The sequence below is a fragment of the Dromiciops gliroides genome, chromosome 5, assembly GCF_019393635.1.
Source record: "Dromiciops gliroides isolate mDroGli1 chromosome 5, mDroGli1.pri, whole genome shotgun sequence".
NCBI lineage: Eukaryota > Metazoa > Chordata > Mammalia > Microbiotheria > Microbiotheriidae > Dromiciops > Dromiciops gliroides.
Window position 1 is genome coordinate 57108486 of NC_057865.1, and position 25427 is coordinate 57133912.

The 25427-nt window shown below is 36.3% G+C and overlaps 1 protein-coding gene across 1 annotated transcript in view; it reads left to right on the forward strand.

Annotated features, from left to right (window-relative positions):
* The window catches only part of MALRD1 (MAM and LDL receptor class A domain containing 1), a 910872-nt gene that overhangs the window by 375727 nt on the left and 509718 nt on the right, over window positions 1-25427 (forward strand). Inside the window, 3 exon segments of the mRNA XM_043967510.1 lie at window positions 5636-5792; window positions 10729-10839; window positions 13426-13639. Of these exon segments, the coding sequence (XP_043823445.1) occupies window positions 5636-5792; window positions 10729-10839; window positions 13426-13639 (482 nt within the window).

The window sequence follows — 25427 nt, forward strand, 5'->3', positions numbered from 1 at the left end:
TGGACTTCCCAGGCAGGGGAAGCTATGGGCTTGGCCATGGGGGGAGTAGAGGGTGGGGTCTGGAGAGGAGGGGAGGGACCAGCACAATTTGAATCAGACTTGATTTTGAACTCAGGCCTGGATTCCTCTTCCCCCACTTTGCCTCCAGGTGCTAGGGGATTAAAAACTTCTAGAGGGTGGGTCATTGCCTCCAGGCATGCAAAATTAGAGCAACAATTAGTGTTAGAATTGGGAAAAGCTGCAGGAATCTCTTCAGGTTTCTCTGAAAAAGCATGGTTGGGAGAGGGAGTGATATTTCCTTGTGTGAGTAAGTTGCTGGCTCTTTTAACAAAAATAAAAAGAAAAATAGAAAATCCACAAAAACAAAGCATTAACATGATCTTATCTCCCATTTGTCTGGTTAAACAGACTAAAATCAAAAATAGGATAATTAGGGAGTTTAAAAGGTCCATTCGAAAAAATTTAAAGGAAAACACAGCCAGTACACCAGTACTTAGCAGTTAAAGGGAGAGGGAGGGAAAATTTCTTACCCAACCAGCAGATCAGAAGAAGACTGAGGGTTAGCTTTCCTCTTCGTGGTCAGCCATCTGTTTAAGGGTTAAAATTCTAGCTAAACTGTCTAAAATATTTAATGAGTGGTCGCCAATAAATTATAAGCTTTAGCAAGAGTTAGACTTTTAAGCATTTATTAAGGAGAATAAGAATTTGGTAAAGAGAGAGAAAGGCCTAGATTCCTATCTATTAAAGGGAGAGCACATTTCTAGCTCCGCTCTCCACCAGAGTCCAGATGAAAAAGAGCGCGAGACTGAGCGCCAGTCTCTTCCTTCCTCCTCCCACTAGTCCGCGTCACTTCCTGACTCCTGAAGAAAAGACTCCTGGTCTTGCCCTCAAAGACCTTCCCTTCATGGGCAGAACTCTTCTACAGTAAGTATCCAGCAGGTGGCGTTATTCCAATCGTTACACAGTTGAGAAAAAAAAATAACAAAACCAAATAACTCAGAATATGGGAGCACAATACTCCTAGAATTAACATTGTATAATAAAATCAAAACCATCTTGCAATGTTTCAAAATTAGATAGACAAATGAATAGAAGAAAATACACATGGAACAATAAAAGACAATGAAATTCAAACTAAGGAAATCTAAATGAATATGAACTTAATATTAACAAGAGTATTATAAAATATAAACCTGATCACATGACTATAAAAAGCTTTTACAAATATTCTCCTTGTTTTAAAAACTAAGTATAAAACACAATCTCAAAAGCAGGAAAATCTCTATGAAAATAAACCCATACCATTAATTTCAAAATGTATATGTAATAGCATAGAAATCCTATGTAACCTCTGAACTGACATTAATACTCTGAATGAATTCAGAACACTTTTGATTCCGGTATCTAAAATCCCCAATACTCATATCAATACCTTGCTGCTTACTTCTACATTTCTGTACAATATATACCCTTCCATGGCAAAAGAAACGGAGTCTTGAACTATGGTGATGATTGTCATTCTTATTCAGCTTAAGTTTTTCTTCTTTAACCCCTCTATATTGTCTGTCAGTCTTTTCACCATACAAATGCTTTATAAGATTACTAATTAAAGACAAAAGCAGGTTAGCAAAATTATGAACAAAACGAGCATATCTGGAATTTAAAGGGCTTTCTAAGGTTGTCTCAGAAGCACAGCCAGGCTGGGGAAGGGCTGAGCCTGAAGCTGCAAATGTAGTTAGAGAAAGTTGGGCATGAGCATTAGATCTCTGGACTTTCCAGGCAGGGGAAGCAATGGGCTTGGCCATAGGAGGAATAGAGGGTGGGGTCTGGAGAGTAGGGGAGGGACCAGAGCAATTTGAATCAGACTTGATTTTGAACTCAGGCCTGGATTCCTCTTCCCCCACTTTGCCTCCAGGTGCTAGGGGATTAAAAGCTTCTAGAGGGTGGGTCATTGCCTCCAGGCATGCAAAATTAAAGCAACAATTACTGTTAGAACTGGGAAAAGCTGCGGGGAATCTCTTCAGGTTTCTCTGAAAAAGCATGGTTGGGAGAGGGAGAGATATTTCCTTGTGTGAGTAAGTTGCTGGCTCTTCTAACAAAAATAAAAAGAAAAATAGAAAATCCACAAAAACAAAGCATTAACATGATCTTATCTCCCATTTGTCTGGTTAAACAGACTAAAATCAAAAATAGGGTAATTAGGGAGTTTAAAAGGTCCATTTGAAAAAATTTAAAGGGAAAACACAGCCAGTACACCAGTATGTAGCAGATAAAGGGAGAGGGTAGAGAAAATTTCTTACCCAACCAGAAGATCAGAAGAAGACTGAGGTTTAGCTTTCCTCTTCGTGGTCAGCCATCTGTTAAGGGCTAAAATTCTAGCTAGTCTGTCTAAAATATCCAATGAGTGGTCGCCAATAAATTATAAGCTTTAGCAAGAGTTAGACTTTTAAGTATTTATTAAGGAGAATAAGAATTTGGTAAAGAGAGAGAGAAAGGCCTAGATTCCTATCTATTAAAGGGAGAGCACATTTCTAGCTCCCTTCTCCGCCAGTGTCCTCAGGAAAAGACCGAGACTGAGTGCCAGTCTCTTCCTTCCTCCTCCCACTAGTCTGCGTCACTTCCTGATGCCTGGTCTTGCCCTCAAAGACCTTCCCTTCATGGGCAGAACTCTTCTACAGTAAGTATCCAGCAGGTGGCGTTATTCTAATCGTTACAGTATGTTGTTTACCTAATCTATTCCATTGATTAATCTCTCAATTTTTAAACCAACCCCAAATTGTTTAGAGCAGACTTGAAATCTGGCATTACTAAGACCCCTTTATTCCCCCTTTCCATTATTTCTCTTGAGATTATTCACTTTTTTTTTTTTGTTTATCTATAGCCATATTTTTTAAATGGTCCAACTACTAAGTAGAAAAATGGATGCTCAGTCATGTCTGAGATGCCATTTCACTCCAATCTTCTTGACAGAGATGACCAAAAAGGAAAACTGAATATTGGAAAGGCCATGGCTCATTAATGTGTTTTTGGTGGACTTGTGAATGGGTGCAACCATTCTGGAAAGCAATTTAGAGTTACGTTCCCACAATTTAGTAAATATTGTAATGACCTTTGACCAGGCTATCCCATTGCTAGTTGTTTATTTCATATTCTCTCTACCCCCAACCCCCCTTACCCCCCCTCAGCCAAATCAAAAGAAGATAAGAAGGTCCTTGGAAAAAATATTTATCCTATGAAAAAAATCTTTAAAGCAGCTCTTTTTATGGTAGAAAAAACCCCTAGAAACTAAAAGTATGCTCATAAGTTATGAATAGCTACTAAATAAATTGTGCTATTTGGATGTGACAAATATATTGTCCCATAAGAATTAAGAGAAATATATTCAGAAGCATGGAAGGACTTTTATGAGCAGATACAGAGTTAAATAAGCATAACAAGAAAAATAATTTATACAAAATAACAACATTAGAAAACAAATTTGAAGACTTTATAAACTGATAAAGAAAGAAATGAGCAGAGCCAGAACAATTTATACCACAACAACATTTTAAGGACAATCAACTTTGAATACTTTAAGGATTATAAGGACTATCTATAATTTCAAATGACTAATGATGAAATATATGATCTACCTCTTGACAGAGAAGTAATAGATTTATTGCACACACACACAGTCCATGATGGAATTTATGTTTGACTTTGCGTATTTGTTACTAGAAATTTTTTCTTTTTTTCCTCTTTTTTTTTTCTTTTGTGGGAGAAGAGAAAGAAAATAGGTTTCCCTTTGTTGTTTTAAGAAGCACTTAACCAATAAATAGGTGAGGGTGAAAGAGTCAGGGCTACTAGGGTGGAATGTTGCATGTACTTTGAGATAAGCTCTCTCTCTGTGTTTCTCTCTGCCTCTCTCTGCCTCTCTCTGTCTCACTCTCTGTCTCTGTCTCTGTCTCTCTCTCTCACACACACACATACACACACACACAGACACACATCTGTATTTCCTGCTTCCCATTCCTTTCCACTCATTCACTCTTTTTTTTTTTTTTTTTGGTGGGGCAATGAGAGTTAAGCGACTTGCCCAGGGTCTCACAGCTAGTATGTGTCAAGTGTCTGAGTCCGGATTTGAACTCAGGCCCTCCTGAATCCAGGGCCAACATTTTATCTACTGTGCCACCTAGCTGCCCCATCACTTTCACTCTTAAATTTTTTATAATTTAGCTTCTAACCTCATTGTTCAACTGAAAATGCTCTCTCTAAAATTACTACTGATTTCTTAATTGACAAATGTGATGGTCTTTTTTAATGCTATTTGTCAACTTCTCAAACTCTCACTCAATACATCTTATCAGTTGCCAAATTTTGCCATTTCTGACACCTCTTTTCTCAGAGGCCCTTATAACCTCTCACCTAGATTATTAACAACAAGTTCCCTAATTGCTTTCCCTGCCTCAATTCTTTCCCCTCTGCATATATCGTCTATAATGCTGTCAAAAGAAATTTCCCAGAAGTACAGATCTGATCATATGACTTTTCTGTTCAACTGACAACTCTTAAAAGCTTCATATTGCTTCATTAAAAGTTTTTTTTTTTTTGCTTTAGCTTTTAAAGACCTACACAAACTGGCTCCAATCTGTTTTTCTAATCTCACTGGACATTACTTCCCTTCCTGTATTCTGCAACCCAGCCAAACTGGCTTCATCTCAGTTCATCTCAGATGCCTGGAATGTACTCCCTCCTTCTATCTATCTTAGAGAGTATCTCTTTCCCCTCCCTTTGTGACACACCTCTCTTGCATGAAGTCTGTCCTAATCCTCCCAGTAGCTAGTACCTTTCCTCCCAAATTACCTTATGTATAAACTTATTGACTTTACAAACACTGGCACTGCTTTGTGTGTGTATACATACATACATACATACATGAACACAAATTTATTTCCCTCAATAAAATGCAAACTTAATGTGAATGAGGATTGTTTCATTATTTGGACTTGTATCCCCAGTGCCTAGCCTAGTGCCTGGTGCATAATTGGCTAATACACCGGAACCATATACACAAAGCTCAGATTTATCTCCATAGTGATAGTAACTGAACTGTTGCCTCTTGGTTCTTCCATCTTTCTGAACTCTCCTAAGTCTCCTTTCCTGGATCATCATACATGTCCCTTACCCTAATTATGGATGTACCCCAATGTTCTCTTTGCAACCTCCTCTTTCATCTGCATATTTCACACTTGGTGACCTTGTCATCTCAATCAGCTCAGTTACTATCACTCTAAAGATGAATCTGAGATCTGCATATAGAGCTCCAGGCTTTTCTGTGCTACATTCCTGCATCACCACTCGCCTTTTGGACAACCCAAACTGAATGTTGATGAGGAAACTGAGGCAAATAGGATTAAGTGACTTGCCCAGGGTCACAAGGCTAATAAAGTATATAGTCATGGACAGAGCACTTCACCTCTCTGGGCCTCAGGTGTTTTTTTTTAATCTAAAAAATGGGGATAATAATTTGCAATGCATATTTCAATAGGTTATTATGACAAAAGTCCTATGAAAACCTTCAAGTATGCTATTAGTATATTACTGCTAATTTCAGGATTTCTTTTTTCCTAACAAAACAAATCCTTCCTCTCTACAGAAACACCACAGATGGCTATTACCTGTATGCAGACAGTTCAAATGGAAAGTTTGGTCAAACAGCTGACATCATCACTCCGGTTATTTCACTCACAGGGCCAAAATGTAGGGTAGTATTTTGGAATCATATGAATGGAGCCACAGTTCGCTCTCTCCAGGTACTGCTTTTGCAATTGAATTTTCCAAAAATTGCTCTATGAAAATTCATACCCTGTAGTAATTTAGGGTTATTAAAATCCAGCCTGCTAATAAATGAAAATGAACAATTATCAACACTTCACCGCTTCCAATATGGTATGATTGAGAAAAGAATTAGCAAGAGTAAGACCTGAAGAGGTAAATGTCTCTACACAAATTATGACCTTTATGACCTCTCAGAGGTTACAGTTCCATGCAAGACAATCTGACTCTTGGGATATATCAGGCAGTTTTCAAAATTAAAATTCTGAGTTCAGTGTGGTCAAATGGATCTATACAAAGCCCAAACCATATACGGGCTTAGTTGTTTCATTTTTACAGCAGTGTTCTCGTCTCCAGTGGTCGTTCTAGGTCTGTTTAGACAAATATCAGCTCCCCAATCACTTTGAAGCACACATATCTGCACAAAATTGCCACTATGTTATTTGTACTGCTGCTGCCAATCTTTATTAATTCCACCTACCCTTAGGTGTCAGGGTGCAGGAATAAAATGATCACTCGTTTAGGAAAGAAAGGCATGACTGCTCATCCTGGCCTACTGTAAGCTAACAATATATGACCTTGACTAATTTGCTTCATAACTTAACCATTTAGTGAATCCACTAAACCTGGTTGTGTGACTTTCTCCATCTGAAGTAGGTCTACAGCACAAGAGTAAGATCATCAAAGACTGATTGTGAGAATAAGACAGGGCTAGGTAGGCCATTCATCTTCCTTAGTTTTCTCCTCCTTTAAATAAAAAATAAGGAGGTTAGAGTAGATGACTTGTAGTATTCTAGGTTTCCATGCTTCTCCCAACCTGAGGCCATAGATTTAAAGTGGAAAGGGATTGAGTTCAAACTCAAATTTGAACAGGGACCACCACAAAAATCCCTGTAGGCTGTATATTTACTTAAAAATTACATATCAACATTATGTTTTAGAGTATTTTTGTTTATTTTGTTAAACATTTCTCAATTATATTTTAACCTGGTTCAGGTACACTCAAGAATGTAGGGGACCTTGTGTCAACACCTGTGATCTGGTGTAATTCCCTCACTTTACACAGAACAGAAGCAAGGCTCAAAGAAATTAAGTTACTTGTTCAAGGTCACACTGGTGGCAAGTGGCAAAGTCAGGATATGAACTGAAGTTGCGTGACAAGAAATCAAATGCGATTTCAACAGTGCTATATAGTCCTTGGGACAAACTTCATAATTCAATGATTCAACTATGTCTTTTATAACTAGAATGAATGTGTCTGGGTATAACATTTCTCCAACTAGGCCCCTGGTGGTTTAGATCCAAGATAAACACTCCTAGGTCATTCAACAGTTAAATAAAGGTTAACATAACCATAGTATTTCAAGGTTATTGAATAGGGGCTAATACTTGGTTGTTCTCCAGGTTATACCAGAAAACATTGAATAAGGAAGGCAGAGCCTGGTGACACTGGGGGCCTTTGGGCATATTTCAAGTACAAGTGGTCCAGGTCCACATGGACAAACCTTTTATGTTTTTAGGTGACCAGCCTGAGATTACCAGGAAGCCACCAACTGTGCCTAAAGTGCCTTCTGCTGAATACATTGTTAGACAGCTTCCTTGCCTTTTAGGGAATGAACTAGCTTAACCTACATGGGGCCAGGAAGACCCTGGTAGATATTGATTCTATCACTGAAGAACTACTATTGCCATTACTACTACCAATTGTCATCACTTAGTAGCCAAACACATTCTCATGAAAAATGATAAAAAGAAAGCAGATTATTAATTTTTAGGACTACTACATAATATCCCGTAGGCTTATCTTGTTTTTCTTTTAGGCCCTCAGAAATAATCATTTTACTTGGTGGTTTAACGTATTATTCTGTTTCCATAAGCCAAATGTAATGTTTCATCATGGTAAAAGATTTTCCATCTAACCTAAACCTGTTCTTCTTCCCAGTTGTCTGTGTAGGCAATCTTCCAGAAAGAAAATCTCCCAGTTTTTATTTTTCTTAAAAAGAGAATCATTCAGGCCGAAAGACTGCTAAAGCTACCTTTGTATTTTAAAAAAGAGTCAGGCCTGTCCCATATTCTGTATGCCTGGAGGGTATGGAGAGATGGCACCAGTCTGGTACCAGTCTGGCCCAAGGGAAGAATTGGAAATACAAATTCTTTAAGATTGTTGTCAACCTAAATATTTTATTAAAGGTTACACTGTTCTTCATAGTCCCCAGTGTGGTGCCCCAGTGGGGACTAAGGGCCCTGTACTACAAAAACAATTGCTCATTCTTTTCCTTTATCTGTCCTTTATACCCCCATCAACATTCAAATAGCTATTTCTATATGTCTATATCTACATATCTATCTTTGTAGATGGATAGATACAGTATTTATATATTAGATCGATCAATTGATAGATAGATAGGTAGATAAACAGATACAGAGAAACAAAGATTCTTTTCTCAGAATAATATTCATTGTGTGTGAAAAGGATTGATTAATTAGATACATTAATGTGAACTAACATAGAAATAATAGCTAATATTAATTTGTATTTTCTTAATTAAAAAGTTTGCTTTACCTAAAGAATGACATCGTATCATCATAAAATTTAATTCTTTTTTATAGTAAATTCAGAAGTCATGAAGAGACATCATAAGATTCAGGGAACAGGAAAGAATGCCAGACAAAAAAATGTTGGACTTCTAAAACATACAGTCCTTTAAACACACACACACACACACACGCACGCACGCACACGCACATGCACACGCACACGCACACGCACACACATGCACACACGCACACACTTTCCTCTTCCTCCTCCTCTTCCTCCTCTCCTTTCTTCCCTTCTTTCTCTTTCTCCTCACCCCATTCCCAATCTGCTCTTTTCTCTGTTCTCCTTCACCTCATCTTTAACTTCACTTGGAGAATTGACAAAAGAATTACAGAAAGCAACAAGGATGCCATTTTTTAAACTAGGATTGTAGATTTAAGGCTAGAGGGCTCCTTAGAAGTTATGCATCCAATCCATTTTTACATATGAGGAAACTAAGAGAAAGAGGTCAAATGACTTGCCTAAAGTCATTAGGTTGTAAGTGAAAGAGCCAGGAGGGAAAACTAGGTCCTCTGATTCAAAATCCAAGGAATCTTCCACTTCAGCATGCTAATACTCAGCCATATGAGATGGAAACTTTAACTTTAATTTCCAAGATCTTCCTAATTTTACAAAAAAATATACAAGTAAAATGTATGAGTTTTAAATAAACTAAAATAGAGACAAAGCAGTTTTGTGGGTAGAGAGGTAGACTTCATTATTTCCTTTTTAAACTGGTATGAAATTGTATGTGGGCAAGTCACCTTGTATCTCTCATCTTTAGTCCCCATTTTTTATAAAATGGTAATGTCTGAACTCTTTCCTGTATGAACAATAGATATTATGAGATTAATTAGTAATATTTTCCATGTTCTGTTATTTCCTCTGAGAAAAATGTCATATTAGTAGAATGCACTGTGTCAACCTATATCAGAAACTGGGAAACAAATATAGCAAAACAATGAAAATGCTAATTCTATAAGCAACAATAGAATCATTTTTGTACATGGATAATGAGATATTAAATTCTTGTAGATTCTGATATTTTTCCCTTGAGTGCTTTGTTTAAAATGTGGAAGTCAGAGGAAGGAAGACAGATGCATTAATTTTACATTCCTAATAATGACTCTTTACAAAAGCTTTTTAGTTCTTGGTTAGAAATTGTATTTTGCTGACTTTGATGATATGTTGAATTAACTTGAATTTTATGGACCAAGAATTCTATGACAGTTAAGTTGCAAGAGATGATGTTTTGCATGATTATCAGAAAGTTTGGCTTTGTGAAAACATCTTGAAATTATTCTAAAAAACAAAGATAATTGTGGCAACCATAAAAGTTAGCTTTATTCCCAGAGTCTAAATCTCCACAGCCCATTCAAAAATGATTTTTTTGGATGTCAAAAATCTAATGTTCCAAAGGAATAAGTTAGAGGTCCCTTAAGTCAATTATTTTGAGCCATTAACTTCTCTTATTCTTTCCCAGGGTTGTCAGTAGTTCCCTTGAAGCCTCCTTTCTTGCCATCATAAAGAGAAATTTCTGTTATCTCATTGAGCGAATGCACTAATGTTACTCTTTCACCTGAGACTTAACTGAATTCTCCTTTTGGGAAAAAGAAACAAGGAACCAGATAAACCCAGAATCTACCACATCACATTCATTTATTCATTTAACAATTGAATTGTTAGTGAGATTGAGAAGGCATATAATCTCATTGAGACTCAGTTTCCTCACTTTTAAAATAAAGATGTTAAACTCATTGATTTCTAATATTTATGGTGATTTAAGTCCTGAGAAGTAGAATTCTATCCCAAAGTCTTACAAAATGTCATTAAAAAGGCTTCATGCTTGATGAATGGTTGAAAAATTCACCATCTAGAAAGATTATTTTCAGAAAGCATGCACTCCCATATGCATTTATGCAGCTATGTGGCACAGTGGCTAGAACATTGGACATGGAATCCAGAAGCCCAGCATTCCTACCTATCCTTAGACACTTACTCGTTATAGGATCCTGGGAGAGTCACTTAATTTCTCTCTTTCTCAGTTTCCTTACATATAAACTGAGGACAATAATAGCATTTATCTAAATAGTTTATTATGAAGATAACATAAGATACTATTTATAAAAGTGCTGTGCAACATTAAATCCTTCTATAATAATAATAATTCTGATTTATTATGATTACTCTTACGGAGCAGGGCCAGATATACAAAGGAAGCATAGGTTCAGTTCCTTCTATAAGAAGCTTTGATGGTGGGATTTAAAAAGTACATGAAGCATATGAAAGGTAAAAACTACAGCGTGTTATTGATAGACAATTATTTTTCCCCCTAGGTACTCATTCAGAATGGTGCTGTAACATCCACACTTTGGGCACAGACTGGCCAGCAGGGTGACCAGTGGAAAAGAGTAGAGGTGTTTTTAGGTATTCAGTCCAATATTCAGGTTTGTAATCCATTTATTTTCATTGTTAATGTTTCTTGTTAAAGAAATACTTTTCATTTTAGGTTTGTTTCATTTTCTGAATTAAATTCATGCCCACATACATTTTTCTGTCACCTCACCCCTCTCTATCTGGTTGGTAAATCTATGGATATTCAATTCTTTAACTACCTATGTGTTCTCTCTCTTCTCCTCCTCTCTACCTTCTCCCATCTCTCCTTTCCCTTTCCCCTCTCCTTCCCTCCATTCCTCCCTTTCTTTCCATCTCTCTCCCTATACATACATACATATATATATATATATATATATATATATATGTATATGTATATATAATTTTGTTTTTTATTTAAACCAAACTGCTACTTTCTGGTCTCCAATGATCACAATGGTATTCAATTTAACCCAGTAAACATATACTAAGTCAATACTATGTGCCAGCTACTATATGTGAGCATAGAAAGTCAGAAACAAAGCAGTCAAAACTCTGAGGCAGCTTACCTTCTATTTTGGGGGATATCTTCCTCTACTGGATAGTTTGCATATTACCATGGCTTATAAATGCAGTTTTTCTTTTAAATTTGGTATCTTTTTTTCTGATGACATGTATAATTTTTAAAAAATTATTTTAAAAAAAATTTGAGTACCAAATTGTCTTTCTTCTCTCCCCAATCACTGCGGAAAGCAATATGATACAGGTTGTACATATACAGTCATGCAAAACATATTTGCATATTAGTTATAGTGTGAAGGAAGACACAGACAAAAAGTCCCCCAAGAAAAATAAAGTATGCTTTGATCAGCATTCAGACTCCACCAGTTTTCTTAAATAAATTTTAATATCAATTTTAGTAAATTATGATTAATAAAGCAAACCTATTGAAAAATCATTACACAGAGAGATGTACATTGCTCTTTTTGAAAGATAGACTCAGTTCAACCATTATTTATTGAGGAAAAATATATAATTGACAGATATTTTTCCTTCCAGATATTTTTCCTAGGCATAAAACATTTATAGCTTTCCTTATTTTTCCTTTGAATAGATGACTCTTGTGTCTTCTGTATTGTTTTTGGTTATTATTTTTATTGTTGTTTTCTTTTGTTATTGGATAGCTCCTCTAAAAGAAAATAATGCGTTGTGTTTCTCTTTTAAAAATTTTTTGAAATTTGAAATTATTGAAAACCTGTTTAACTCATCTCCTTGCTGTAGTGAGAGACTTAAAGGTAGTAACATTATTCCACTAGTTGGGTACTTGAAACACAAACACCTCAGTTGGGAGCACAAAATGGAACAAAAAATTTGGCACACCTATCTCTTAACACATCAGAAAATGTAAGTTGAAAGTGAATATGAGAAGCCTTGTGACAACTGGGTTAAAGTTGGAATGTCATCATGTTTCTGAAGAAAAGAAAAAAGCTGATGTGCAAAAGAAATTGTTAGAATCAAAACAACTTTGCCAGTCCATTATTCTTTAGAGCTCATAGACAATTGTTTTAAATGCACTAAAAAATGAAAGAAAACCTTCTATGTTGAAAGTTTATTCGTGCCCAGGGGGCTATGATGGAGTGTTAGAGAAACACAACTAATAGCCTCATTTTAAAAATTGGAATGTAAAAATAAGAGAATTTTTGTATTTTTGAAACAGTATTTTCATAATTGTCACATCACCTTGGTTTGCTTCTTTGCTTCAAACTTGAGTTATGATCTCTGAAAATACAGTATTGATCCTTATTATGGCTTTCTCATTATTCTTTGTTTTTAGGCTTTTGGTTTCTACAATAGGTACATTACTTTCAAAAAAAAGGAAACAATAAAATGGTTTTTTGGTACCCAAATGGATCAGGGGAAACTTATAAACATTTTACATTTAATGAATCTGGTAAAATAAAAAAAAATGTGCTCAATTAAAAATAAAAACCTGGTAGCTAGTTTGGGTACCTTTTGCTCATCCGAACAGGAATGTTTGGAGGCAGATGAGGAACAAAGATTAAAGAAGAAAACAGCTCTTAGGGAGGCAGCATTGTACAGTGGAACACTAATGACTTGGCGATCCAGAGCAGTTGTCAGTTGCTGTGTGTTACCTTCGGCAAGTCTCCAAAAACTACATCCCTTGTCTAAACCTCAACTTCCTCATCTTCAAAGTTGAGGGAGAGGGAAGTATGTTGCTTGGACAGTCCCATCTTGTTCTAAAGCTGTGATTTTCAGAATTCTCTTCTTTCAGTGAAGTATGAAAATGACCAGTAATTAGCATACTACCTAGTGTATGAGGTTCTTAATGACTGGCCATCTCAACTCTACATGTCTCTTATTTCCAGGTCTGATAAAATTAGGAGATAAGAAAGTAGTTATCTCTTATTCCCCTCATGGGTAGAAATACTGCTAATGATGCATTGATGTCTACCCTTGCTACCAACTTACTCATCTCTTATGTTTCCAGACTTTGCTCTATTTAGATATAAACTGGCTCAAGATTTCTGAATTTATTGAGTCAGCCTGCTATGTGGTAGCTATGTCAATGTTGGTCCATGTGTGCCCCTGAGCTTGTGGAATGACTACTCTCTTCAATGGATCTTTCCATTACTTTGTAGGTTGTCTTCAGGGCAAAACGTGGTGTCAGTTACATGGGAGATGTAGCAGTGGATGATATTACCTTTCAAGATTGTTCCCCTCTCATCATCTCAGAGAAAAAATGCACTGCTGAGGAATTCCTGTGTGCTAACAAGAACTGCATTCCAAAGGATAATCTATGTGATTTTATAGATGATTGTGCTGACAATTCAGATGAGAACCCTTTCATTTGTGGTAAGTAATATTGTTCTGTGCTGTCACTGCTTTGCCCTGACCTTACTAGGGTTTCCCTTCCACATTTGAATAACTAATGCAAAGAAGGTATAAATAAGCATTTGAAACAATTCAAATTAAGTCAACCATTTAAATGCAGTGCTGTTTTTTTTATCACACCTAATTCTAAATTATGATTCATTTTGAAAGTGTCAATAGATTTTCTTTTGTGAAATAAATAGGGAGGAGGATTTAGAAAATAAGTATCTTTGATGACAATTGAATTACCAATGTTTTCCATATGAAAAAAAATATGAAAATCTCTAAGCCAAAACCCTACCAAACAAAATTCATCATGCCTTCCTGTTTTGATGTCTTTTGAGGATTTTTCCATCTTTAAGCAAATCATCTGATGAATGCTCAATTATTATAAAATAAAAATGCATTCCCTGAAAGTTTCTAAAGTACTGACTAGGAGCTCTCTGTCTCTCTCCCTGTGTGTGTGTGTGTGTGTGTGTGTGTGTGTGTGTGTGTAAGAGAAAGAATGTATGATACACCCTTTTAGCAATCAGGCAAATCCTGTGAACCCCTTCTCATTATACTCATGATGGAAGGAAATGCTAAATTATAAATACATATTCTCCCACCTATCCAGCCTCAGTACCCCCTGAAATATATAAATCCAGATTAAGGATCTCTGACTCTCCATTTTTGTTTGGCAAAGCATGGGCAAAATCTGGCTCCAACTTGTTTTTTGTATAGCCCTTAAGCTACAAATTGTTTTTACATTTTTAAATGCAATAAAACTCTATTTACAAATATAGGCAGCTGGTGAATTTGGCCCAGTGGCCAACCCCTACTCTAGACAAAGGGATCTTTTAAAAGTATGCTATATCAACAGTGTAAAAGTTCTTTGAAAGATCAAATCATAATAAGGGGACAATAGCATTTTAAACATGCTATGTGCCTTCTTCCATTCCACTCTATAATTTATTCATTCAGCAAATATTTACTAAGAACTAGTTGTATGCCAGGTACTATTATAGGGGTTGATGATACAAAGAAAAAATTGAAACAATTTCTACCCTTGTACAACTCCCCTTCTATTGGGAAAATTTAATATATAATATAGAAGTAATCCTGTGCCCCTTTACCTGAAGGAAGATACAGAAATAGAGGTACTGAAATGTCAAGAGAAAACCATTTTAGGAAAAAGAAAGCATTTCAAATCTTAAAAAGAATCTGAAACTTGAATAACTGCATATGTGAGTCCAGCCCTTTGTCCCTGGGCATTCATCTGAATAAGGCTCAGTAGGAACATGGGAAATGTAATGTGGTAGTCACCATAAGGTAAAGTAGAACCTCTCACTGATGGAATTGACTGTGAACCAAGAGAAATTGTCAGATGGAAGAAGCTAGACCTCTTATGATTACTGCTTGGGGATGATGAATCTTCTAACCCAGACTCTGAGGAAGTCAAATAGGAGAGGCTTTGGCTATTCCCAGGTTAAGTGTCATTGCTCTTGGAGTCAGGAGAAGCACTTTAACACTCAGGATAGATATCTGTATGATCTGTGCAATACACAGGTAAGCAAGAGGTTAAAGTGATGAAGACTTTGCCTGTCCATCAAAGAGGGAGGCTAAAGATTCTAGTATATTGGCCCATTCAGCAGAACTGTCATATGCTGTGGGGAACCCAGTAACTGAAAGATGTACCAAGTCTGGTTGAGCAGCAGCAGCCCAGCAGCAGAACCATCTGCCCTGCTCAATTCTGATTCAGCATCTCCTGAGTGGCCAGTTCTTCCACATCCATAGCTAATTAGAAAACTCTTCATCTTCACATAATCCAAAAGCCTGAGGCATTATGATTAGTGGTAAGTATATAGGTAGGATCGCTGAAAGAGAGTACAGAGAGAAAAGATGACCCAAAGAAAGAATATCCATCATCAGGCTATTGGACATATGTGATGATCTATGAGAAGTGATTGACATGAGGGTTAGGATACATAGAATTCAACAAGCAGAATGTAGTACTTTGACAATTGAAGAAGGAGAGGGAATGCAGGAGGAATAAATGGTTACCAGTGTCATAGGACCTTAGAAGTTATCTAGTTCAACTGTTTCATTTTACCTATAAGGACTGAAGCCCAGAGAGGTGAGGCTAATTTTCCAGAGTCACACATGTAGAAGGTAGCAAAGCCTGAATTCCAGTTCCTATTGTCTGACTCCAGTTCTTCTACTGTACTATGTTGTAGAGAGGTCAATAAGGAACAAGAAGATAAAAGGCTGAATTTGTTGATCAAGAGGCCATTGGTATCCTTTGAGTTAGCAGTTCTAGGTCAGTGGTGGAGCCAAAAATCAAAATAGCAGGGGATTGAGAAATGAGGGGAGGGAACAACTAGGTGGCATAGTGGATAAAGCACTAGCCCTGGATTCTGGAGGGCCTGAGTTCAAATACAGCCTCAGAAACTTGACACTCATTACCTGTGTGACCCTGGGCAAGTCATTTAACCCTCATTACCCCCGGTCAAAAAAAGAAAAGAATTGAGGGTAAAGGGAAAAAGAAGTGGGGGAGGTGATTCTATACAACTGTTTCTAAAAGTTTGGTAGTGAATGGGAGCAGTAATGTCAGATGACAACTTTGTAATTTTTCTATAGTGTTTACTAGGGTCAAATGAAGGTATTTTGAAGGCTAGCAGAGGGACCTAAATATGTTTGTAGACAATGGGAAAGCAACTAATGTGTTTAAATAAATTGAAGATAAGGCGAGCAGTGATGATAGAAAGGGCAAATAGCTTTAGAAGATGGAAGGGGATAGGCGTAAGATAAGTAGAGGGGTAGGTTTGGTGAGAAGAACAGCTACCTCTTTATTAGATAGTGGAGCAAAGAAGGACAAGGGAGGGACAATAATGTCAAATGGCTTAAAAGTATAGAATGACGGAACAGTTGGGTGGCACAGTGGATAAAGCACTGGCCCTGGATACAGGAGGAACTGAGTTCAAATTTGGCCTCAGCCACTTGACACTTACTAGCTGTGTGACCCTGAGCAAATCACTTAACCCTCATTGCCTGGCCAAAAAAAGAGAAGAAAAGAAAAGAAAAGAAAAGAAAAGAAAAGAAAAGAAAAGAAAAGAAAAGAAAAGAAAAGAAAAGAAAAGAAAAGAAAAGAAAAGAAAGTGTAGGATGGAGGAAAAGAGGGAGTTAATGAATAGCTTCAGATTTATTAAAATGAATTGAAGTCCTTTGGTGAGAAGACTGCAGAAGTATGGATTGTAGAATGCTTGAAGAAAGAAGAGAAGGCTTGGAATGGCTATTGTGGTAGAGTGAGATAAAATTTATTGTGAAAGACTAAAAGTTTCCCATCTAGTAGGCAGACCCCCCATCAAGAATAGCTAAATAAATCTCCAGGATCCTTTTAGAATGCCTTGCACTTCTCTGTACAAGTTTATAGCACATGGGAAAGAGAAGAGAAGAGAAGGTTGATGATGGAAATAATCCAGCATTAGGCAGGTCACTAACTTTTCTGTTTCTCAGTTTCCTCATCTGTAAAATTCTGGGGTTCAGTCAAATGACCCTGACAGCTCTAAAATTCCTACCCAACAGAAGTGGTTTTTCTTCTGTACCTAACAGCTTCCCTCCCACTCCCACCCCCTTTTTTACTTTATTTCTTCAGTCATTTTCTGTGTCTGTAACTTGCCCATTTTTCTTTCTGTGCTTTTTTCTTTTGATCTTCACAACAACCCTTTCTGATAAGTAGGGCAGGTGTTATGCTTTTGATTTTTTACTTGTAATTTACGAAGGCCTCTTCCCCCCACCCCCCAGAGATGTAGCTTAAAGCAAATATTTCACTTTTTGAAGTTTAAATGTAGTCCTGGGCTTGTTGTTGGAGCTGCTTGGGCTAAGGATCTAAAAGCTGTCAGAAGTCTTTCCCCTCCCCCTGAAAAATTGGCTATTTTTAAGGGACTGCAGAGTATGCCCAGGTATCCTATCTTAAAAAGGCAAGCCTATGTCTGGTAAGACAGAGGAAAAAAACCCCACTATAAATGAATTTTCACCATTATATCTTCCCCCTGGAAGTTCTTCTTGGATAAGCACTTGAATGGATGTAAGCTACACCACTCAGGGACCATAGCAAGAAAGGGACCCTAATTGTCCAACTGACTGAAGCTCTTATTTGGTTAAACATGCATGGGTGGCCACTTGCATAATTATCATTGGGGTGAAAGAGCTGAATGAATTCCCGATGTTGTATATGGAAAAAAGCAAAACTTTCCAGTCCTTAAAAAACACTAACACAATTAACTGTAGAATAAAGTTTAAGAGGAATCCACATGTTTTACTTAGGTTCTCATTTCACAAATATTTATGATAACCAAAGATAGTGGGTTTTGACTCTATATTGCTTATTTTCATTATGTATTTTTTCTGCTTGTTTTTGAGTATGTGTTACAATCTTTGTGTGGCTCATGGCCACCCGCTGCGCATGAATGTTGTTGTTATCCCATGATATGCTGCCTTTGGCAATGCTCTAAAATCTCAGGGGAACAAAAAAGAAGGAAAAGCAGTATCAGTGAAATTATATTCAGGTGTTTGGCTGAAACCCAACTGATTGTAAGATTCAAATGACAAACTCATTTTTAGTTAGAAGACTAAGTTAAAAAAAACCACACTAGGAGTGTAAAATCTTTGGCAAACTATGAACAGGTAGAAACACATTAACACAACGTGTTTCAGAATCATAGAATAGAAGATGTAAATTTCTTTTTCTTCTAAAGTCCACTGAGTTTAGAGTTGAAAGACCTCTATTCATATCTTGGCACTACTACTTCCTGGATATGAAATTTTGTATAAGATATTCATGTTCCCTTAATTTCAGTTTCTTCATGTAACAATCAAAGAGTTGATTGGATTTCATAAACTCAACAACATAAATACCTTGAGGGAAAGATTTCCTTGTTGATGGGGACAATGGGAAAAACTAGAAATTTGCCTAGCTTTAAAAAATGGATTAGATCAGGATCTTATACCTGTATCACATACCACAATAAATTCCAAAAAGATCCCCTATTTGAATAGAAAATACTATAGTGCTTTTAACAATTGGTAAACAAAAGGGAATGAGGCATTTCTCACAACTGTGCCTGGGAGGAGAATTCTTAGCAAAACAAGGGACAGAGATGATCACAAAAGATAAAATAGATTTCAAGCTATGTGAACTTGATAAGCTTTTTAAGGAAACAACATCAGTGAAGCTAAAATGTAAAGAAGGAAAGAATGAGAAATGGGTTTTGTTTTGTTTTGCATCAGACATTTCTGGTAATGAGCTGATATCTAAATTGTCAAGGGAATTAATACAAATATGTACAACAAACAAGTCATACCCCACTATATAAGTAGTCAAAATATGTGAACAAATTTCTCAGAGGAGAATCTCATATCATTAAAAAAACTACAAATCACAATAATAAGAGAAATGTAAATGAAAATAAATATGAAATAATTACCTGTGATTTGGTCTAACTCTTCTAGAAACCAGTAAGCAGTTATAAGAAAAAAGTAGCTGAAATATCCATGACCTATGATCCAGAGATCTCGTTGCTAGGTATATACACACAAAACATCAAGGAGAAAAAAAATGTCTCATACAGTTATTGCATGTATTTACCTTGACATGCATTTCTTCTTCTTCTTCTTCTTCTTCTTCTTCTTCTTCTTCTTCTTCTTCTTCTTCCTCTTCTTCTTCTTCTTCTTCTCCTCTTCTTCTTCTTCTTCTTCCTCTTCTTCTTTTTCTTCTTCTTCCTCTTCTTCTTCTTCTTCTTCTTCCTCTTCTTCTTCTTCTTTTTTCTTCTTCTCCTCTTCTTCTTCTTCTTCTTCTTCCTCTTCTTCCTCTTCTCCTTCCTCTTCTCCTTCCTCTTCTTTTTCCTCTTCTCCTTCATCTTCTCCTTCATCTTTTTCATCTTCTTCATCTTCTTTGTCTTCTTCTTCTCTTCTTTTTCTTATTTTTTTTTCTTTTTTTCTTTCTTCTGATGAATTTAAGCTCCTTGAGCTCAAGGACTACTTCATTTCTGTCTTTGTACCCCTACCAACTCATGCAGTTCCTGACATCAAATAATAAAAAAGTATTTTAATGATTAATTGCTTGAATGCCAGACTATTCTCAGCAGTCCTATGCCTTTAGTAGTAAAGATATGAAAGGGAATTGAGGATCAATTGATAAATTGTATTACCTGAAAGTAATGAAATATTTCTTGACGATAAGAAACAATATGAACTATTCAGAGGAACCTGAGACAGCTTTTACAAACTGATGCATAATAATTAACCAGGACTAAAAAAAATAATCTATGTAATATATGTAGCAATGGGCAAGAAAGGATAATAAAATAAAACTGAATACCATGTAAGTGTATTGGCTAAGTTTGACCTCAGAAAAGATGAACAACTTCAGGCTAAATAGGTGGGCAGATGTGGAAGAGTATATTTGGAAATGCCTCTCATGTAAAAATGAAAGGCTTTATTTGAATGAGATATTCTCTGCAAACCTTTACAACTATAAATTTTATGATCCTATACTATTGTCCTCATTGTACAAGAAATTATCATAGTTTCATAGATTTAGCTGCAGAAAGGACCTTGGAAAGCAGATTGTCCAATGCCTTCCTTACTTTAAAACTGAGATACTTTGGGCTCAGAGTAGTTTAGTGTCTAAGGTTATATAGGTAATAATCATAAATTATTATGTAAACTCAGGTCCTCTGGCAACTTCCTAAAATTTGTTGGCAGGTTAATGTTAGATGTGGAGTTAAGCTTTAACATAACAACGATGGCAGTCTGGATCTTTTAGGATAAAATCATCTTTTTTATCTTTTATATCAAAAATACTTTCTTATGTAGTTAGAATATAAGATCCTTGAGACTATTCTATTTTTCTGTCTTGTATCCCTACCACATATCAGAGTGCATTGCACAGAATAAGTACTTAATACATGGCTGTCCAATCAAACTGAATAGTCAAAAGCTTCATTCCATAAATAATTAAATTGAGACACACTCGGTAAATGGAAGAGTTGAACAAGAAGCCAACTTATTATGCTTAATGGTCTTTACCTGATCTATATAAAATCTAGACTTTCCCAAAAGAAGAAAAGCAGTGAAAATAATTTAGAGAAGTTGGGGAATCTAGCCCTTATCTCTTTAAACATAGCCTTACCATAGATAAGGATTATATTTTCCTCAGATTACTTACTCATTGGCAAGGGCTCAAGAGCACTGGAATTCCAATTCCACCATTTCAGTGGCGCATTTCTATTGAAGAAGCATTTGATCTTCTCAAATAGTTCAGTTCTCTGAGACTTTGTTTTTTTTTTGCAGGGCAGTGAGGGTTGTGACTTGCCCAAGGTCACACAGCTAGTAAGTGTCAAGTAGTGTTTGAGGCTGGATTTGAATTCAGGTCCTCCTGAATCCAGGGCCAGTGCTTTATCCACTGCGCCACCTAGCTGCCCTCAGTTCTCTGAGATTTTTATGTCTAATATCGAGTACCAGATAATACTATGGTGGAAATGTTGCAGGAATTGGTAATATAAATCTAATGGTATGCTCACTTTGTCTCAGTGATCATTATTTTAATGCTTGTACTTTCAATCCCTTTGGCTTAGACTCCTTGATGCCATTCTGACTCAGTGGAAATTCCAAATTGTAGGATAGTTTTAAACAAGTGTTATTTTAGTATTTTATTTTATTTTATTTTATTTTATTTTATTTTATTTTGCATGGCAATGAGTTAAGTGACTTGCCGAGGGTCACACAGCTAGCAAGTGTCAAGTGTCTGAGGTCGGATTTGAACTCAGGTTTTCCTGAATCCAGGGCCAGTGCTTTATCTGCTGTGCCATCTAGCTGCCCCCTGTTTTAATATTTTTAAAATGTAAACTCCTTGAAGGCAGAGACCCTTTCACTTTTGGTTTCATATTCCAGAATGGAGCATAGCACATTTTAAAAAAAATAATAAAAATTTTTATTTAAAGTTTTAAATTGTAAATTCTCTCCCTTCCTCCCCTACCCCCTCCCTGAGGCAACAAGCAATCTTATATAGGTTATACATGTGCAGTTATGTAAAACATTACCATATTAGTAATTTTATATATGAAAACTTGAATGAAAAAATGAAAGAAAGTGGGAAAGGGTATGCTTCACCCTATGTTCAATTAATATCCGTTCTTTCTTTGGAGGTGGATGGTTTGGTTTGTCATGAGTCCTTTGGGATTGTCTTGGATCATTGTATTGCTGAGAATAGTTAAGTCATTCACAGTTCTTCATCAAACAATATTGCTGTCACTGTGTACAACATTCTCCTGGTTCTGCTCACTTCACTATACATTAATTCATGTAAGTCTTTCCAGGTTTTTCTGAAATCGTCCTGTTTGTCATTTCTTATAACACAATAATATTCCATCCCAATTATATACCCCTGCTTATTTAGCCATTCCTTAATCAGTAAGCTTTCCTTTGATTTCCAATTCTTAGCCACCACAAAAAGAGCTACATAGCACACTCTTAAGTTCAGAACCAAATAAAATAATGTTAGAAAATAGATATAGGAATGGGAAATGGGAGGCATTCTAAGTGTAGCGAACAGTCAGAGCATATATATATATATATATATATATATATATATATATATATATAGACTAGAAAAGATGATGTGGTTTTAAAAAGTGGTGATCAATCTGATTTAGCTGGATCCTAGAATGTATGATTGCAAGTCTTTCATATAGCTATGATTTAATCACATTAATCTAGGCTGAAAAGGCATCCTAGAGTCCTGAAAGCATTATTAAGAACCTTAAGTATAAATTGTCTGAGATGACAGTCAATTTACACAAAGAGCAATTTAAGTGCAAATAATTTTTGGAGGAAGTGTAAATTAGTGGAGAGTTGGGTTCAGAGTTAGGAAAAACAGGGCTGAGGTCTTTGAGATTTCCTGAGTTTATGAAGATAGGCATAAAGTCTCACTTAAATGTCACTGCCTCAAGCAACTCTCTAAACCTGCTAGTTTCAGTCCAGCTTGAAACATCAGAGGGAGTATCTTCATTTCCCCCTACACTAATTCCTAGTCCAGTCTCTTTCTGGATAATAATATTATAATATACTTACTGATCATACGATAATAATACCATAGTATAATTACTAATCAGCATTGGTGGATGGGATTTCTAAAATCACAGGTATACTCTCCTTCCTACAGCCTCCAAAAACCTTCAACAAAAACAAAACAAACAGAAGTCTTTGTTAGACAACTCTTTAAATACAGGTAAGAAAATGGAGCCCATATCCTCAGTTCTCGTTTCATCTCACAAGTTTCTTTCTGTCCAACCTCCTCAACTCCCATACTTTCAACTAACACCTTTATGTGGATGCTCCCAAATCTTAATCTCCAGACCTTATCTTTCTGCTGAAGACCAGATTTACTTTTTCAACTGCCTTTTGAATATCTCACCCTTTTTGTCCTACTGACCCTTTAAAATTTACTATATTGAAAATGAAATTTATTATCTTAGCCACAAATCCTCTTCTTCCTGCTGATATTTCTACTTATATATGGGTAAAAATCATTTTCTGAGTTACTCAGTTCTGGTACTTGAGAGGAATCTTTCATTTTCTCAGTCTCTTATCACTCATGCTGTTCAAAAAGACCTGCAGAATTTACCTTTTTCTTGAGCTTTCATGTCCTTCTTATAGCTTATTTGTATCATTACAAAAGCCTCCAAATGAATCATAACACCCACCCCCCCACCCAACCCAGGCCATTTCCCAATCCTTCCTGAGGGGCCTGAACCCTCCTGCTTCCCTTTATTTCTCATCCTCTACTATTAGAATATGAGCTCTCTTGAGGGCAGCTAGGTGGCATAGTGTATAAAGCACTGGCCCTGGATTCAGGAGGACCTGAGTTCAAATGTGGCCTCAAGACACTTGATATGTAGTAGCTGTGTGACCCTGGGAAAGTCACTTTACCCTCATTGTCCTGCAAAAATAAATAAATAAAAAGAATATGAGCTCTCATAGGGAAGAAATTGTCCTTTTTGTATATTTTGATAGCTTCATAAAGCAAGTATTTAGTAAGTGCTTACTCTGTGCCAGGCACTGTTTTTTATCCGTAGAACCCTGGGGTATTTTAATAAGGTTAACAAATTCTTTGTCATTCATTCACCAATGAAATCATAAGGCCAATACAAATTAATTTATACACATGTGTGTGAGTGTGTGTGTGTGTGTGTGTGTGTGTGTGTGTGTGTGTGTATATATATATATATATATATATATATATGGGGGGCAGTTAGGTGGTACAGTGGATAGAATGCCAGACCTGCTGCCAAGAAGACTCATCTTCCTGAGTTCAAATTCAGCCTCAGATACTTACTAGCTGTGTGACCTTGGGCAAGTCACTTAACTCTGTTCGCCTCAGTTTTCTCATTTGTTAAATGATCTGAAGGAAGAAATGCAAACCACTCCAGTATCTTTGCCCCAAATGGGGTCACAAAGAATCAGACATGACTGAAAATGACTGAACAATAACATATTATTTACTGAAGTTTTGTTATTTTTATCAATACACAAGTGGCAACATGATATAGTAGAAGTCAGAAGTTGCTAGAGTTCAAATGCAAGCATTACAATAAATATAATAAGTCACTGAACCTATCAGAGCCTAAACTGTATCATCTGTATAATGGAAATCATGATACTTGTACTATCATAGCTTGCATGAATTTTGTAAGTGAAGCACCTTTTAAAAATCTTAAAGTATTATAGAAATGTGAGTGGTTATTACTCATATTATAATCCAAGAAATGGGTCTGTATTTTTCTAAAGAAATGGGTTATGTGGGTCACCTTAAAAAGTAGGCTGTTTTCTGTGATTTTATTGAGTGGATTTTGAATGGCTTTCATTTTACTTTGGAAGATTATGTTAGAAAGTAGGTCAGGCATCTTAAATGTTAATAGGCCAGGCTTCACTGGGAAGGATCAGCTGTTTTCAACCCCATGGGATTCATTATTTCAGGCTGTAACAGAGTGATTGAAGCTCAAAAGCTTTTTCATTAGGTCTCCAAAATAATCACTGGTAGTCCTTGTCCAGCTGAGTGAATTTGTTCTAGTCATACACTATAGAGATTTTTAGAATATATATAGTTGGTTCTGTTCTAGTACTGGAAGACTAAAGGGAATTACCTTTTCATGGAGTAATAGTGATGTCACCCCAAACCATTCAGTTAGTTACTGTTCTATTTTTAGGAATGCTATTCATTTTGGGGGAAAAAGAGGGTAAAAGATAGACTAGTAGATTGCTTGAGTAGCTTTTTTGTTCAATCCTAATTCTTAGGCAGTTATTTTCTTCAGAAACCTTCTCCATTTGGCTTCTCAAGCTATTGACTTCTTTCTCATGACTTCCTGAATCACTCTCATTTTTTCCTCTACTTCTCTTATTTTATCTTCAATGTCCTTTTTCAGTGCCTCTATGGACTGAGCCCACTTCATATTTTTCTTGGAAGCTTTGGATGTAGGAGGCTTGAAGTTGGTATCCTTTTCTGAGGGTGCACCTCAATCTTCCAAGTCACAAAAGAAGCTTTCTATGGTCCACATCTTGCTCAGTCTACTCATCTCGAAAGTCTTTTACTTGACTTTTAATTCCTTCTTAAAGTGGGGCACTGCTTCCTGGCTTTACTGTCCCATGCTTCAGGGGGTCCCAGGTGGTAACAGTTTAAGGAGAGGCACATTCTGCACTTGCCTGGACTGTGATCTGGTTTTAAAATAACCCC